Below are 16,653 nucleotides of genomic sequence, written 5' to 3'. Positions count from 1 at the left end.
TTGAGACGGAGTTTCGCTCTTGTTACCCAGGCTGGAGTGCAATGGCGCGATCTCGGCTCACCGCAACCTCCGTCTCCTGGGTTCAGGCAATTCTCCTGCCTCAGCCTCCTGAGTAGCTGGGATTACAGGCACGCGCCACCATGCCCAGCTAATTTTTTGTATTTTTAGTAGAGACGGTGTTTCACCATGTTGACCAGGATGGTCTCGATCTCTTGACCTCGTGATCCACCCGCCTCGGCCTCCCAAAGTGCTGGGATTACAGGCTTGAGCCACCGCGCCCGGCCCTAATTTTTGTGTTTTAATGGAGATGGGGGTTTCATCATATTAGCCAGGTTGGTCTTGAACTCCTGATCTCAGGTGATCCACCCACCTGGGCCTCCCAAAGTTGGCCATAGTGGCACCTTGCCTATAATCCCAGCTATTTGGGAGGCTGAGGCATGAGAATCACTTGAACCCAGCAGGCAGAGGTTGCAGTGAGCTGAGATCGTGCCACTGCACTCCAGCCTGGGTGACAGAGTGAGACTGTGTCTCAAAAAAAAAAGAAGGAAAGAAAGAAAGAAAATTCAGTGATTTGTACAGTTGCCTAACCATGACTACAGCCCAATTACAGAACGTTTCTGTCAACCTGATAAGTTTCCTCCTGCCTGTTGCTGGTCAATCTGTCTCCCAGTTCCAGTCCTATGCAACCACTGATCTGCTTTCTGTCTCTAAATTTGCTTTTTCTGGATGTTTCACATACACCATAATAATACACTATGTAGTCTTTTGCTTCCGGCTTCTTTCACTCAATATGATTTTTGAGATGCATTCATGCTATAGCATCTAGAGTAGTTTGTTCCTTTTTATTGCTGAGTAGTATTCCACTGTGTGGTTACACCACATTTTGTTTCTTAATTCACTAGTTGATGGAGATTTAGGATTCCAGTTTTTGTCTACTTTGAATAATCTGCTATGAATGTTTATCTAGGTGTCTTTTTTTTTTTTTTTTTTTTTTTTGAGACGGAGTTTCACTCATGTTACCCAGGCTGGAGTGCAATGGTGCGATCTCGGCTCATCGCAACCTCCGCCTCCTGGGTTCGGGCAATTCTCCTGCCTCAGCCTCCTGAGTAGCTGGGATTACAGGCACGTGCCACTATGCCCAGCTGATTTTTTGTATTTTTAGTAGAGACGGGGTTTCACCATGTTGACCAGGATGGTCTCGATCTCTTGACCTCGTGATCCACCCGCCTCGGCCTCCCAAAGTGCTGGGATTACAGGCTTGAGCCACCGCGCCCGGCCCCCTTATCTAGGTGTCTTTGTATAGATGTGTCTTTTCATTTCTCTTGGGTTGATTCCTAAGAGTAGAACGGCTGGATTGTGTGGTAAGTTTATGATTAACTTTTTTTTTTTTTTTTTGAGACAGGCTCTCTCTCTGTTGCCCAGGCTAGAATGCAGCAGTGCAAACACAGCTCACTGCAGCCCTGACCTGCTGAACTCAAGCTATCCTCTTGCCTCAGCCTCCTGAATAGCTGAGACTACAGACACGCACCCCCATGCCCCCCCCCCTAGTTTTTTTGTAGAGACAAGGTTTTGCCATTTTCTCAGGCTAGTCTTTAACTTTTTAAGAAATGGCCAGGGTGGGGCATGGTGGGTCATGTCTGTAATCCCAGCACTTCGGGAGGCTGAGGTGGGTAAATCACCTGAGGTCAGGAGTTCAATACCAGCCTGACCAATATGGTGAAATACCACCTCTACTAAAAATACAAAAATTAGGGGCCGGGCATGGTGGCTCACCCCTGTAATCCCAGCACTTTGAGAGGCCAAGATGGTCAGATCACTTGAGGTCGGGAGTTCGAGACCAGCCTGACTAACATGAAGAAACTCCGTTTCTACTAAAAATACAAAATTAGCTGGGTGTGGTGGTGCATGCCTGTAATCCCAGCTACTCAGGAAGCTGAGACAGGAGAACCCCTTGAATCCGGGAGGCGGAGGTTGCAGTGAGCTGAGATTTTGCCACCTCACTCCAGAGACAGAGCAAGAATCCATCTCAAAAACAAAAAACAAAAATTAGCCAGGTGTGGTAGTGGGCGCCTGTAGTCCCAGCTACTCAGGAGGCTGAGACAGGAGAATTGCTTGAACCCCAGAGTTGGAGGTTGCAGTGAACCAAGATCGAGCCACTGCACTCCAGCCTGGGCAACAAAGCGAGACTCTATCTCAAAAAATAAATAAATAAAAAGGAAAAAGAAACAACCAGACTGTTTTTCAAAGTGGCGGCACCATTTTACATCCCCACCAGCAATATATGAGGATTTGTCTCTCCATATCCTCACCAATACTTGCTTCTGTCTCTTTGATTATAAGCATCCTAGTGGGCATGTCATGGTATATCACTGTGGCTTTAATTCTCATTTATCTAATGACTATGTTGTATGTCTTTTCACGTAGTTATTAGCCATTCATATACATATTATTTGAAGAAACATCTATTCAAGTCTTTTGCCCATTTTTATTAGAATTGTTTGTCTATTTTTGATTTGTAAAAGTTCTTTATATATTTTGGATACCAACCAAAATATATACAACCATATATGGTTGTATATGATTTGCAACTATTTTTTCCCAGTCTTTGACTCGTTTTTTTTTTTTTCCTTCTTTCTTTCTTTTTTTGAGACAGGGTCTCACGGTGTCACCCAGGCTGGAGTGTAGTGGCACAATCTCGGCTCACTGCAACCTCTGCTTCCCAAGTTCAAGCCTCCCAAGTAGCTGGGATTACAGGCATGCGCCGTCACGGCCCAGCTAACTTTTTGTATTTTTAGTAGAGATGGCCAGGCTGTGTTCGCTGTGTTGGCCAGGTTGGTCTGAAGCTCCTGGGCCTCAAGTGATCTGCCTGCCTCAGCCTCCCAAAGTGCTGGGACCACAGGCATGATCTATTTCACCTGACTTCTTTTCTCCTTTCTTTTTTAGAGATGGGATCTTGCTGTGTCACCCAGGCTGGAGCACAGTGGCACAGTCACAGCTCACTGCAGTCTCAGCTTTGCAGGCTCAAGCAATTGCCACACCTCAGCCCCACCAAGTAGCCAGGACTACAGGCCTGTACCATGATACCCAGATAAATTTTATATTTTTTGTAGAGATGAGGTCTTGCCATGTTGCCTAGGTTTGTCTCAAATTCCTGGGCTCAAACAATTCACCTGCCCAAAGTGCTGCTGGGATTACAGGTGTGAGCCACCAAGCCTGGCCTCTTCTTAATGGTGACTTTTGAAGTACAAAAATTTTAAATTTTGATGAAGTCTAACATCAGTTTTTTTCTCGTCAGTTGTCTTTTGCTGTTCAATTTAAGTTCTCTGCCTAACCCGAGGTCATGAAGACTATCTTGAGACCATGGTTTCTTCTAGAAGTTAGATGGTTTTAGCTCTTACATTCAGGCATATGATCTGAGGTTTTTTTTGTTTTGTTTTGTTTTTTTTAATGCATCCTATAAGCAAAAGATCTAAATTCATCTTTTGGCCTGTGGGTATCAAATTGATTACAGCATCACCCTCTCCTCCATCAAATTGTCTTGGCACTCTGTAAAAAATCAATTGACCAGAAATGTAAGGGTTTCTTCTTGGACTCTGGATTCTGTTCTACTGACCTATAAACACATTCTTATTTATTTATTTATTTTAGACGGAGTCTCGCTCTGTCACCTAGGCTGGAGTGCAGTGGTGTGATCTCGGCTCACTGCAACCTCTGCCTCCTGGTTTCAAGCGATTCTCCTACCTCAGTCTCCCGAGTAGCTGGGAATACAGGTGCACACCACCACGCCCGGCTAATTTTTGTATTTTTAGTAGAGACAGAGTTTCACCATGTTGGCCAGGCTGGTCTCAAACTCCTGACCTCATGATCCACCTACTTTGGTCTCTCAAAGTGTTGAGAGTATAGGCATGAGCCACCGCACCCAGCCTTATCATTGTTGTTTTTGAATTTAGATACAACTCATACACAGTAAATTTTATCCTCTTGTGGGTACCTTTCTATGAGTCCTAATAAACGCACACAGTTGTGCATCCAACTCCACAACCAAGATATAGAACGGTCCCATCACCTCCCAAGAGTCCCTGTGCCCCCTACTGTGGATCCTTTTCCCTCCTCCCCAATCCCAAGCCTGCTTTTTGTCCACACAGTTCCACCTGCTCCAGAAAGCCATATAAGTTGATTCCTGCAGCACTCAGCCCTCTGAGTGTGGCTTCGTTTCCATCCCATCCTTCAACATCCAGGATGATCTTTCCAAAATGTCAATGTGCCCTCTCCTCTGTGCTTCTACTCAAGTCTAAATACAACTTGCAGGGTCTGGCCTTTGACTGCTACTCCTACCCATCTGGACAAACAGGATGGATGGCTCTCAAACCTGGCTTGCAGAACAGCCACCTGAGGGCTTGTCAATATCACACATTCCTGGGTCTTAGCCCCAGAGACTGAGATTCAGTTGCTGGAGAGGAGCCCAAGGATCTGTTTTTCACACAGGCTTAGGGAGGTGTGGAGGCAGGTGTGTCACAGGCCACATTTGCAGAGGCACAGCTGCCTCTCTTCACACCTTCCACAGCCATGCAGCTTCACCTGCGTGGCCTCTGCTGCCTCCCTTCTCCTCCAACCCTGCTCTGTCTCTGCACGTTGCGTTCCCTCCTGCCCAGAGCTCTGGTACTGGTTTCCTCACCGGGGACTGTGGCCCCCTTCCCAATTCCCATGCACCGATTCCAACCTCCTTCCCATGTCAGCCAGCTTCTCCTCTGCTTGGCTGTCACCTCCACAGAGAAGTCTTTCCTGACTCCCTACGTGAGTCACTCTCCCAGTGTAGTTGTCACCTGCCATTTCTTATTTGTGTGATTCTTTGATTAACACCAATCTCCCTGATTGGCTGTGTGAGGATGGGGTGGGGCCTGTTTTTGTTGCTTACCCCTGTAACCCCAGCACCAAACATGGGGCTGGAATATGGTAGGTACTGAACAGATAGTTGAATAAATGAATGAGTGAATTGTCTACTCTGCCTTTGCACAGACTGCTCAGGAGAACTTGCCTCCTCCCCAACTTCTTTGCTTGGCTCACTCTTACCAGTTTTCTGAGGAAAACTTTGGTGAAAATTGAGGCAGGAGCCACTCCTCTGTCCTTCCCCAGGGTGGACCTCTTATCCCCCTAAGGCTTGTTTTTTTTTGTTGTTATTTTTTTTGGAGACGGAGTCTCACTCTGTTACCCAGGCTGGAGTACAATGGCACTATCTCGGCTCACTGCAACCTCTGCCTCCCGGGTTCAAGCAATTCTCCTGCCTCAGCCTCCTGAGTAGCTGGAACTACAGGTGCATGCCACCATGCCAGACTAGTTTTTGTATTTTTAGTAGAGATGGGGTTTCACCATGTTGGTCAGGATAGTCTTGATCTCCTAACCTTGTGATCCACCCCCCTTGGCCTCCCAAAGTGCTGGGATTACAGGCATGAGCCACCGTGCCCGGCGCCCAGGGGATTGTTTGTTTTCCTGTCACCCACATCAAGCTGGGTGGTGGCCACAGCCTTTGATCTCTGCCTCCCAACCCCTCTCCCAAGTACCCTGTGTTTGCCTACTGCTGAGTGAGAGAGCCAAAGTGATCTCTCTAAGAGGAATCCCCAGGTGCCCAGGCCAGAGCTTTCTGCAGATCATTATGGCTCCTCCACTGTGCCACCCTGCCAAACCCCCTCAATTTTGAAGGGGAAGCTGAGACTCTGGACTTTGCTCAGAATTGTGGGGGGGTGTACCCTGGGTGCCTCCGAGGGGCCAGGGCGCAGCCACCACGGAATAGGTGGTTGCAGGTAGAGGGGCTGGCCATGTTGCTGGGCAACCCCCTGGCTGGCATCCCTCCTTGGCAGGGTGCTTTTTGCTCCAGGGGGTGGGAACCAGAGCTGTAGATGGGCCCCCTGGCTTGGCCAATGATCAAACCAGGTTTGGGGAGGGTGTTAGGGAAGAGTGGACCGGGTGGTTCTTACCTTGCAGCCCCCAGGCCCTCCCCCCTCCCTCCCAGGTGGTCGGGACTCTTGATCTTGGCTCTTGGTGCTGTCTCTTTGGTTGTCTTCCCTGCCTCTCCCAGGCACCTGCACCCTCCCTTGGCACCTGCTGCCAGGCTAGGAAGGGCAAAAACAATCCCAGTTGGCCTAGAGTGTCAGTGAGTCTCCGCCCTCCTCCCAGGCGCCTCCCCCGACCCGCCCCTATCTGCCCAAGATAATTTTAGTTTCCTTGGGCCTGGAATCTAGACACACAGGGCTCCCCACGCCCCTGACTTCTCCATCCGAAGTCGGGACACCCTCCTGCCACCTGTAGAGTGGATCTGAAATAAAATCCAGGCATCTGGGGGTTCCTAGACAGAGCCAGACTTCAGGCCGGGTGTCCTGCTACTCCTGCTGGGACTCCTCCAGGTAAGGCGACCTATATCGGTCTCAGACGACAGCTTGCCAGGCAACCCCCAGCCGCATCAGGGCCCCAGGCTGTGCCCGTTTCCGGCTGAACTGGCCGGCGGCCCAGGTGGGCGGACTGGAGGCCACCTGGCTCTCCCCCTCCCCCCGCTCGGTGATGTCAGGCCCGGGGCGGGGGCCGAAGGGGGACAGGTAGTTAAGGGCCTGGCGTCTCCCTCCCTAAAGACGTGGTCCCAGCCTGGTGTCCTGACGCCTGGGGTTCAGGTAAGGACCCAAGCGGGCATTCATCCTTTGGGGGCAGGCGCGGCCGGTCTGGGGGCCGGTAGGGAAAGTCTGGGTCTCCTGCTGGGCTGCTGGGCCTCCCACTTTTCTCTTTTCCGCCCACTTCCCATCCCGCCCCCTCCTCCCCGCCCGTCCGCTTTCGTACCCATCCTGGCTTCCAGCCCTCCTCGTTCCCTCCCTGTACACCTCCCAGCAGCCAGCAGCTGAGAATGGGAAGGAAGACCTGATTCTCTCCTCCAACCTGGCTTTCCCGCTGAAACTAGCCCCTCCCCGCACACCCGGAGAGAGCCGCCCTCACTACCCGGCTCGCCCAGTTTACCCCAGTTTGGGTCTTCCCAAGTCTCTAAGACGGACGTCTCCTCGGGCTGGGGGGAGGGCCCCCTCCACTTTGGAGGGCAGTGAAGGAGAGGGATCCTCTAAATTGTTGAGGCTGCGTCTCTCCAGATTGTATGCGCTGCTCAGCAACACCGTCTCCGGCCCTCGGGTGGGAAAGTGCAGGCCGGGTGGGGCGCGGCCCCGCCTGGCTTCTGCATGAAGTGGGCAGGAAGGCTTGAGGGGGTGGACGGGGGACCCTGCAGTGCGGTGGGGCCTGGGGAGAGCGGGGTGGGGGGTGGCAGATGGTCTCTTCTGCTTGATCAGGCTAGAGAGAGACCCTGGTTCCCAGTCTGGGTCTCTCTGGCAGACGGGGACAGAGAATGCACCTGCAGGCAAGGTGGGACCACCCCCCCCGGCCAGCCGCACTGCCCCCCAGGAAGGCTCTCTTTTGGTCCGCCAGTCTTGGACTCTGCTCTCTCCCCTCCTGATATTCTGCTGTGTGCGGGGTGGGGGGACCTCCCGGAGGCGGGCAGCCTGTAATGATTAACCGCACAGACACTCCAGCATTCTTCCCGAATTCAACTTTAAAAGAGCTGCCCCGCCTTCTCCCATTGGGTGTTTTTCCTGAGTGAGAGAGTGGGCCGGGCCTCAGAGTCCTGGGTCCTCCCTTCCACTCGGAGTCATCCCGGGGTTTCTTAACCTTCTCACCTGGGCCCTGCACCCTAAAAGGTTATAAGCCTCTCCTGTGGGGGCGGGGCTGGAGTGCTGAGGGGACCGGGGCTCTCCCGCCGCATCCAGATCCAGGCCCCGGCCCCGGCCTCAGTGCCGCCAGCCCTTCCCCCTGCTCTGGGAAGCAGGGTTGTTTTCTGTTGGCCCTGAATACTGGGCCCCGCCACCCGCCCTTAGGGCCAGCCAGGTGGGGCGTGATTCAGGAAGTAAACAAGGAGGTTGGGAGGATGGGAACGCAGGTGAGGCTGGAGCCACTAGCAGAGGAGGCAGCTGGAAAGCCACGGCCGGAGTGGCCTCCTTGAGGGGACACACTGATTTTGGGCGTCAGTTTTTCCAACCGAAGCTTTCCTGGGGCCTCAGTTTGAGCTGCCAGGCCCACAGCGAGGACCTCTTCCTCCTCCCTGGTCACGCCATTGGTCTTGACGATCCCACTCGCCTCCAGCCTTAGAAGGGGCTGAAAGACACGGTGGGGGATCTGAGGGTACTTCCCAGCCTTGGGCCGGCCCTCTCTGATCTCTGAGGCCAGGTGCTAATGTGATTCGAATCCACTTCTAACCCCTTCCAAGCACTGCCCTCCCGAATTCTCTACACCTCTCCCACCCCACTATTAGTCTGTGACTTCGTCGAAGGTGTGGCCCCCTGCAGCCTGAAATGAAGTCACCAGGGCTGTTTGGAGAGGTTAGACAGGGGTGGGAGTGGGGGAGTGTGTTCTGGTGTTGAGGTGCTGGTCTCTTGCCAGCGGCGGTGGGTGTGTCTTACCCCTCCTGGCAGGACCCTGAGCCCCTCCCTGGCCTTTTGTCCTGTCTGGCATCTTGAGTGTTTCCCTTTCCATGCCTGCTCTTGTGCTACCCCTCTGGCCAGTACACCCAGGAGAATGTATCAGGAGGAGCCTCATCCCCTAGGGGAATGTGGACGAGTCCCCTGGGCCAGGTGCATCCCCCAGTGCTGGGGCACCCAGCAGCAGGGTGAGACCCGGTAGACCCCAGACACAGGGCAGGGGCTCTGAGTGATGCTTTGGGTCAGGAGGGGCACTGCTGGGCTGCCAGCTTCTCTCGAATCCAGGTCGGGCATTGCCTCTCTCCCTCCCAGGGGAGGGACTGGTGGTGGTTTGGGACTGGGGCTGAGAGCAGATCGTGGGTCCCACCTGGCCTGGAGCTAGGCCAAGGGTAGGGAGGAGGAGGTGACGTCAGAGGAGCCTCAGGCCCCACATCCTCCTCCCTGTCCTGTTCCCAGCCCCTTGCCTCCTCCATTTCTCTCCGGCTACCAGTGGGTTGGGGAGTTGGGGGGAGGGTAGAGGCAGGGCTGTTTTTGTTTCTCCTAAGCCAGGAAGTTGTGTGGTGAGTCAAGGTTGAATGGAGAGCCCTAGGCAGTGTCGTCCCGCCCGCCCTGACTCACCTGTCCCCCAAGTCCCCCAGTGCCCTCACTGAAGGGTCAGGTGCCTGCTCCATCCTGAGGGGTCAGTCCAGGTGCCCTAAGTGGCCTTATAGTACTGGCCCAGTGTTTGGAGAACAGCTGGGGGCTGGGATTGCAGGTTCTCCCAGGTCTCAGCCCAGCGAAAGGGGTCTGCTGGGTTCCTGCGGAGAAGGGGGCCAGCCCTGCCTCCACCTCTAGGGCTTGCCTTTTCCACCCTCCTGTCTTGACTGGTTCTGAGTGTCTGAGCAGCCCCTGTAGGTGATAAGACATGGGTGAGAGATTGGCCTTGGCCGGGGCTACCAGGTGCCCTCGGACAAGTGGGCAGATAAGACAGGTGCACAGTAATGGATGATGCGGCCCCACACAGTGCTGAGGGAGTCGTTCAGTCTGAATGTGGAAAGCTAGGAAGGCTTCTCAGAGGAAGTGGCTCTAGCACTGGGGCTTCAGGAAAGAGCTGGGCAGGAGGATGGCCTGGGAGGGTACACAGGTTTGTGGGCTGCTAGGGCTGGGTCCCCACCCCAGACCTGCGCTCGCCCTTGTGCTGCGGCCAAGCCAGCCCTCCTGCCTTCCTGGCTCCCATCCTTCCCCGCCTCCTTCTCCTTCTGTATCACTCATCACTTGGGCAGGCCAAACTTTGCCAAGTACGAACAGGCTCTGGCAACTGGGTCTGGCAACAAAGCGCTGGAAAAACCCGGGGCAGAGCCCGGCACAGTGAGTGGCCCACCCGTGGAGGCAAAGGAGTGGGCCTTAGTCTGTGGGTGGTGAAATCTGTTGTGACCACCAGGCTTGTGATGGGTGGACCCTCAGCTCTTCCCACGAACAACTTTGTGCTAAAGAAAGAGTACTGGGGGCCAGGCGTGGTGGCGCGTGCCTGTAATCCCAGATACTCGGGAGGCTGAGGCAGGAGAATCGCTCGAACCTGGGAGGTGGAGGTATCATTGCACTCTAGCCTGGGTGACAGAGAGAGACTTCGTCTCAAAAAAAGAGCCTGGGGCTGGGTGTGGTAGCTCATGCCTGTAATCCCAGTACTTTGGAGGCCAAGGCAGGCAGATCAGGAGTTCGAGACCAGCCTGGCCAACATGGCGAAAGCCTGTCTCTACTAAAAATACAAAAATTAGCCGGGCATGGTGGCACACACACTGCAACCGACCAACCAACCAAACAAACAAACACAGAAACAGGAAGAGCACCAAGGGTGCCGGACTGGGTCCAGACACCAGCTTCTACCCGACTCACCTGTGACTAAGGGCAAGCGTGCCTCCTTCTCAGAGACCTGGTGTCCCCTTTTGTAAAATGAGGCTCATTCTATCCTTCCCTAAGGGCTTCAGGGAAACTCCAGTTAGAGCAGTGAGGTGCTAGGTAAACTCTGAGGGGCACCCTAACTGCCGTGTGAGGTCAGGAGGTCTGAATTCTCTCGTCCCCTCTCCCCAGGACAAGGCTACACAACTGGTTCCCTTCAGCCCCTCTCCCTCAGACGCCATGGAGCTGGATCTGTCTCCACCTCATCTTGGCAGCTCTCCGGAAGACCTCTGCCCAGACCCTGGGACCCCTCCTGGGAGTCCCCGGCCCCCTGAGGCCCCTGTGCCTGAGGAGGTAAAGAGGTCCCAGCCTCTCCTCATCCCAACCACTGGCAGGTATGATGGGACGTGCAGCCTGCGGGGGGTCAGTGCTGGATGACACACGGAGGCTTGCAGGCCACGCCTCCTCCTCCCCACACCTCTCTCCCTTCTTTTTGCCCCAGGAGACTTCGAGAGGAGGAACGGCGCGCCACCTCCCTCCCCTCCATCCCCAACCCCTTCCCTGAGCTCTGCAGTCCTCCCCCCCAGAGCCCCATTCTCGGGGGGCCCTCCAGTGTACGGGGGCTGCTCCCACGCGATGCCAGCTGCCCCCATGTGAGTTGTCCCTCAGAAGGGAAGGCAGGGATTTGGGTGCGTGCTGGGTCCGCGGGAGATACACAGCTGGTTCCCTGGAGGCGGGGGCTCTTGGTCAGGTCCCTGAGGGTCTAGCAGGAGGGGAAAGGGAAGGAATCACCCTTTGCTTCCCCTCAAGTCGTCTGCAATTCCTGGGGCACAGGTAGTAAAGGTGTACAGTGAGGATGGGGCCTGCAGGTCTGTGGAGGTGGCGGCGGGCGCCACGGCTCGCCATGTGTGTGAAATGCTGGTGCAGCGAACTCACGCCTTGAGCGACGAGACCTGGGGGCTGGTGGAGTGCCACCCCCACCTAGCACTGGGTGAGTCCAGTGTATGGAACCGCCTGGGCCGGGAGGCAATGCCTTGCGTCTTGGGCTAGGCATGTGGCTCATCCCGGAGATCTGGTTGATCTCCAGTAACCCCTGTTTTTTGCCCTTGACCCCAGAGCGGGGTTTAGAGGACCACGAGTCCGTGGTGGAAGTGCAGGCTGCCTGGCCCGTAGGCGGAGATAGCCGCTTCATCTTCCGGAAAAACTTCGCCAAGTATGAACTGTTCAAGAGCTCCCCAGTGAGTGTGTTCGGGATGTCTGGGCGCTGGGACGCCCTGATCCTCAACCTGGACGCTGGAGCCCTGAGCCCTGCCCCTTTTCCACCCACAGCACTCCCTGTTCCCAGAAAAAATGGTCTCCAGCTGTCTTGATGCACACACTGGTGTATCCCATGAAGACCTCATCCAGGTGGGGGGACCACCCATTTCACGTTTCACTGCATATTCACGGCTCCCCAGAACTGGCCAGTGCTTCTCTGCCCTTAAGTCCCATGCCTCCTCTCTGTGGTAGAAAGAGCCCAGCCGCAGTCCTGTGTGACTGTGGACAGGTCATTTTTCCTGCCTGAGCATCAGTTTCTTCTGTTGAATGGGGGCGAGAAACGCATGTGAATCATCTCCTTGTAAAAACCTGAGGGTGGGCTGGGTGCGGTGGCTCACGCCTGTAATCCCAGCACTTTGGGAGGCTAAGGTGGGAGGATTACTTGAGCCCAGGAGTTTGAGACCAGCCTGGGTAACATAGTGAGACATTGTCTCTACAAAAAAAAAAGCAAGGAATGGTGGCATGAGCCTGTGGTCCCAGGTACTTGAGAGGCTGAGGTGGGAGGATCAGTTGAGCTTGGGAGGTGGAGGTTGCGGTGAGCTGTGATGGTGCCACTGCACTAGAGTGAGACCCTGTCTCAAAAGAAAAAGAAAAAGATCTTGGTGGTAGAGGGGAAAAGGGGAGATCAGATCTCTCACTCTCCTCTGCTCTTTGGCTCAGAACTTCCTGAATGTGGGCAGCTTCCCTGAGATTCAGGGCTTCCTGCAGCTTCGGGGATCAGGACGGAAGCTTTGGAAACGCTTTTTCTGCTTCTTGCGTCGATCTGGCCTTTATTACTCCACCAAGGGCACCTCTAAGGTGAGGTCTTGAGGGTGCCAGTCCCAGCCCCTCCAGTCCCACCAGTCCCTGGTCCTTCTAGAAGTTGCCCCTTCTCTGCAGGAACCCCTGAGCCCTTCTCCCCAGGTGCCCCCAGGCCAGCCACCTCCAGTTTACCACCCCTTCCCACAGCCTTGCCCAACTCACCTGCCCAGGGAGGGAGCAGGAGAAAAGATGACCCCGAGTTTAAGTCCTGACTCTACTGCTATTTGCTGTGTGACCCTGGGCACTCCCCTGCCCCTCTCTGGTTCTACATTTGCCCCACCTGGCTTGGGGAGGGGCAGTAAGAGGGGTTGGGATCCACCTGTACCAAGTCCTGCTCTCTCATGCTACTCAGGATCCGAGGCACCTGCAGTATGTGGCAGACGTGAATGAGTCCAACGTGTATGTGGTGACTCAGGGCCGCAAGCTCTACGGGATGCCCACAGATTTCGGCTTCTGTGTCAAGGTGAAGACCTGGCCCGGCCTGACCCTTGGGGGAAGCAGGAACTGCTCAGGCCTCTGGATCCTGCCTGGGGCTTCTGAGCCCCAATTCAGACACCCAGACTCCTCTCCCTGCACCCTGCCCTGCTGGAAGCTCTTTGGATCCTGCTCTGCTCTGCGGAGCAGGGACAGACAAATGGTCCTACAGACAGATACAGGACCAGCCAATTTCCTCTCCCTGCAGCCCAACAAGCTTCGAAATGGCCACAAGGGGCTTCGGATCTTCTGCAGTGAAGACGAACAGAGCCGCACCTGCTGGCTGGCTGCCTTCCGCCTCTTCAAGGTGAGGCCCTGGGAGTGGCCTGGTGGGCTGGCCTGGCCAGGGGGATCCCCAGTTCTGCCCCCAGGAAGCCTCTGGAATGAGGAGGGCATCACAGCCTTGCTTTCTGATAACCCCTGTCCAAACCTGATGTTATAGGAAGCGCCCATCCAAGGCAGACACACAGCCCTGCCCTGGGCAAGTCCTGTTCTGCAGGGGGTGTCACAGCTGCTCCCCCCCAACCTCAATCTCAGGCCCTTTTTCTCTCTCCACCCCCAGTACGGGGCGCAGCTGTACAAGAATTACCAGCAGGCACAGTCTCGCCACTTGCGCCCGTCTTGTTTGGGCTCCCCACCGTTGGTGAGTGCACACAGGGGGATGGGGGGGCACGTGGGCCTCGTCCCAGGGTACCTGTACCCTGTCCTGACCTCTCCCCTCTCCTTCCCTCTCCAGAGAAGCGTCTCAGATAATACTCTGGTGGCCATGGACTTCTCTGGCCATGCTGGGCGCGTCATCGAGAACCCCCGGGAGGCTTTGAGTGTGGCCCTGGAGGAGGCCCAGGCCTGGAGGGTGAGGCCTGCGCCTGGCTGTGTGTTTGCATGGGGGACCCGCTTTCTGGGCGGGATCCCTGAAATAGGGAGGAAGAGGGGGTGAGGGGGGCCCCAGCTGGGGAGAGGCGCGCTACCTCCCTGAGGTGCTGGATAATGCCCCCAAATGCACCCTGACTCTCTCATGTCTCCCACTGCTCTGCAGAAGAAGACAAACCACCGCCTCAGTCTGCCTACGCCGGCCTCTGGCACCAGCCTCAGTGCAGGTGGGTGACAGCCCTGAGTCCCGGGCAGGGGCTGCCTCAACTTCTCTGAGCATTCCCGGGGTGAGCAGGTGGTATAGGGGTCCCCTCCCCAAAGTGACCACCCATGTGCTTTCCCCACCGCAGCCATCCACCGCACCCAACTCTGGTTCCACGGACGCATTTCCCGTGAGGAGAGCCAGCGGCTCATTGGACAGCAGGGCTTGGTAGACGGGTAAGGGGCAGGGCTGGGCAGCAGACCCAGGGATAGGAGAGACTGGGATTCAGGTGGCAGCCAAGGGCCCTTGGGTAACGCTGCCCCCTCTCCTGTCTTCTGGCAGCCTGTTCCTGGTCCGGGAGAGTCAGCGGAACCCCCAGGGCTTTGTCCTCTCCTTGTGCCACCTGCAGAAAGTGAAGCATTATCTCATCCTGCCGGTGAGAATCCCCTCATCCCCCCATCCCCGGAGTCCTGCAGTGAGACACGGGACTCCTAGCAACCTGTCCTCCTCACCAAGCCCTCCAGAGGCTCCCTGGCCCCCAGTGCATCTCCCCTTTCCCTGCACAAGAAGTGGAAGGCCGAGTGCCATGGCTCACACCTTTAATCCCAGCACTGTGGAAGTCCAAGGTGGAGGATGGCTTGAGCCCAGGAGTTCGAGACCAGCCTGGGCAACACAGGGCGACCCCCCATCTCTAAAAATAATTTATAGATAGCCAGGCATGGTGGTGTGCACCTGTGATCCCAGCTACTCAGGAGGCTGAGATGGGAGCATTGCTTAAGCCCAGCAGGGCCAGGCTGCAGTGAAAGCCATGATGGCACCATCACACTCCAGCCTGAATGACAGTGAGAAAACCCTGTCTCAAAAAAAAAAAAAAAAAAAAAAAAGAGGCCGGTGTGGTGGCGCATGCCTGTAATCCCAGCACTTTGGGAGGCCGAGGCAGGCAGATTATGAGGTTAGGAGATCGAGACCATCCTGGCCAACATGGTGAAACCCCACCTCTACTAAAACATACAAAAATGAGCTGGGTGTGGTGGTGCGAGCCTGTGGTCCCAGCTACTTGGGAGGCTGAGTCGGGAGAATCTCTTGAACCCAGGAAGCAGAGGTTGCAGTGAGCCAAGATCGCACCACTGAATTCCAGCCTGGGTGACAGAGCAAGACTCCTTCTCAAAAAAATAAAAAGAGAATAAAAGGGAATGGATGGGGCCCTGGCTATGGAGGGAGCTCCCGAAGCCTCAGGCCCCTCCCTGACCTCCCACCCACTCTACTGTACCCCAGAGCGAGGAGGAGGGCCGCCTGTACTTCAGCATGGATGACGGCCAGACCCGCTTCACTGACCTGCTGCAGCTCGTGGAGTTCCACCAGCTGAACCGTGGCATCCTGCCGTGCCTGCTGCGCCACTGCTGCACGCGGGTGGCCCTCTGACCGGGCCACAGGCTGGCTCATGCCTCAGCCGCCTTCAGGCTGTCCACCACCCCTCCATGCATCTAGTGAACTCCGGTCGTGGCAGTGGGGGACTGGATGAGGAGCGGCAGGGTTCCCTCACTCCAGTTTTCTCCTCTGCTTCTTTTCCTCCCTCAGGTAGAAAACAGCACCTCCTCCAGTCCACTCTCGAACCCTCTCCTCAAGGGAAGGCCTGGAGTGGCCCCCTCCCCTTCTCCTCGCACCTGGGGTGCTGCTGTAGGGCGGGGCATTATGGGAGAAGTGTGGCAGCCCAGGTGGTCCCATGCCCCACACTTTGTACAGACTGAGAGGCCAGTTGATCTGCTCTGTTTTATACTAGTGACAATAAAGATTATTTTTTGATATACCTATGAGTTGTGTCTGGCAAGGCCTGGCTGGCTGACCCATGCCTGTAATCCCAGCACTTTGGGAGGCCACGGTAGGAGAATTGCTTGAGTCTAGAAGTTTGAGACCAGCGTGGGCAACATGGCAAGACCTCGTCCCTACAAAAAATAAAAAATGAGCTGGGCATGGTGGTGTGCCTCTGTAGTCCCAGCTACTCAGGAGGCTGAAGTGCGAGGATCCCTTGTCCCTTGAGCCTGGGATGTCAAGGCTGCAGTGAACTGAGATTGCACTACTGCACTCAGCCTGGGTGACAGAGTGAGAACCTGCCTGGAAAAAAAAACTGGGGGCGACCCAGGAAGGTGGGCACCTGTGGAGGCCTTGTTGAAAGTGTCAAATGGATCGAGGCCATGTCCCAGCTGGCCTGGATGTTCCCTGAGGGCAGGACTGGTCGTGGTTATCTGAGAGTCTCCAGTGCCCCCCATGCAGCCTGGCACATGGTGGGTGCCCAGTCACTGCTAGTTAAGTAAGTGAATGCACAAGATACCATGATCCCAGAGAGCCTTTCTGACAGTCTAAGCCTAGAGGGGTAACTAGCAGGGCCTGGGAGTTGGAGGTGAGTCGGATAGCATGCTTGTTCTCAGCTGGTCCTGGACTAGCTGGTGGGACGGTCGGCCCCAGCACCAAGACACAGAACGGCCTCATCCCCCAACAAGTCCCTGTGCCCCCTACTGCCAGCCTCTCTCCCTCCTCCCCAACCTGAAAACTCTCTGTCCTAGTTCTGCCCCTTCCAGATAGCCATGCAAACGGAGCCTGCTACCATTCAGCCCTCTG

The 16,653-nt window shown here is 55.4% G+C and overlaps 1 protein-coding gene across 4 annotated transcripts; it reads left to right on the top strand.

Annotated features, from left to right (window-relative positions):
* Positions 1-6,182: 6,182 nt before the first annotated feature.
* GRB7 (growth factor receptor bound protein 7) lies at positions 6,183-15,855 on the top strand. Of its 4 annotated transcripts, none has more exons than XM_032279810.1 (15): positions 6,183-6,398; positions 10,566-10,768; positions 10,876-11,026; positions 11,208-11,364; positions 11,490-11,611; positions 11,703-11,780; positions 12,351-12,488; positions 12,844-12,954; positions 13,174-13,272; positions 13,528-13,608; positions 13,702-13,818; positions 14,002-14,062; positions 14,186-14,273; positions 14,380-14,473; positions 15,313-15,845. In XM_032279810.1, the coding sequence occupies exons 2-15, from the start codon at positions 10,614-10,616 to the stop codon at positions 15,457-15,459; spliced, it is 1,599 nt and encodes a 532-aa protein (XP_032135701.1). In that variant the 5' UTR covers positions 6,183-6,398; positions 10,566-10,613; the 3' UTR covers positions 15,460-15,845. The 4 variants fall into 4 exon arrangements, with proteins under 4 accessions (XP_032135701.1, XP_032135703.1, XP_032135702.1 ...); XM_032279809.1 differs by lacking the exon at positions 6,183-6,398 and adding an exon at positions 6,480-6,659; XM_032279812.1 differs by lacking the exon at positions 14,186-14,273 and having other exon boundaries at positions 15,313-15,855.
* The last annotated feature ends 798 nt before the right edge of the window (positions 15,856-16,653 follow it).

The sequence above is a fragment of the Sapajus apella genome, unplaced genomic scaffold (genome assembly GCF_009761245.1).
Source record: "Sapajus apella isolate SASKATOON/1434 unplaced genomic scaffold, GSC_monkey_1.0 scaffold12, whole genome shotgun sequence".
NCBI lineage: Eukaryota > Metazoa > Chordata > Mammalia > Primates > Cebidae > Sapajus > Sapajus apella.
This window is presented reverse-complemented; position numbering and strand designations above follow the sequence as displayed.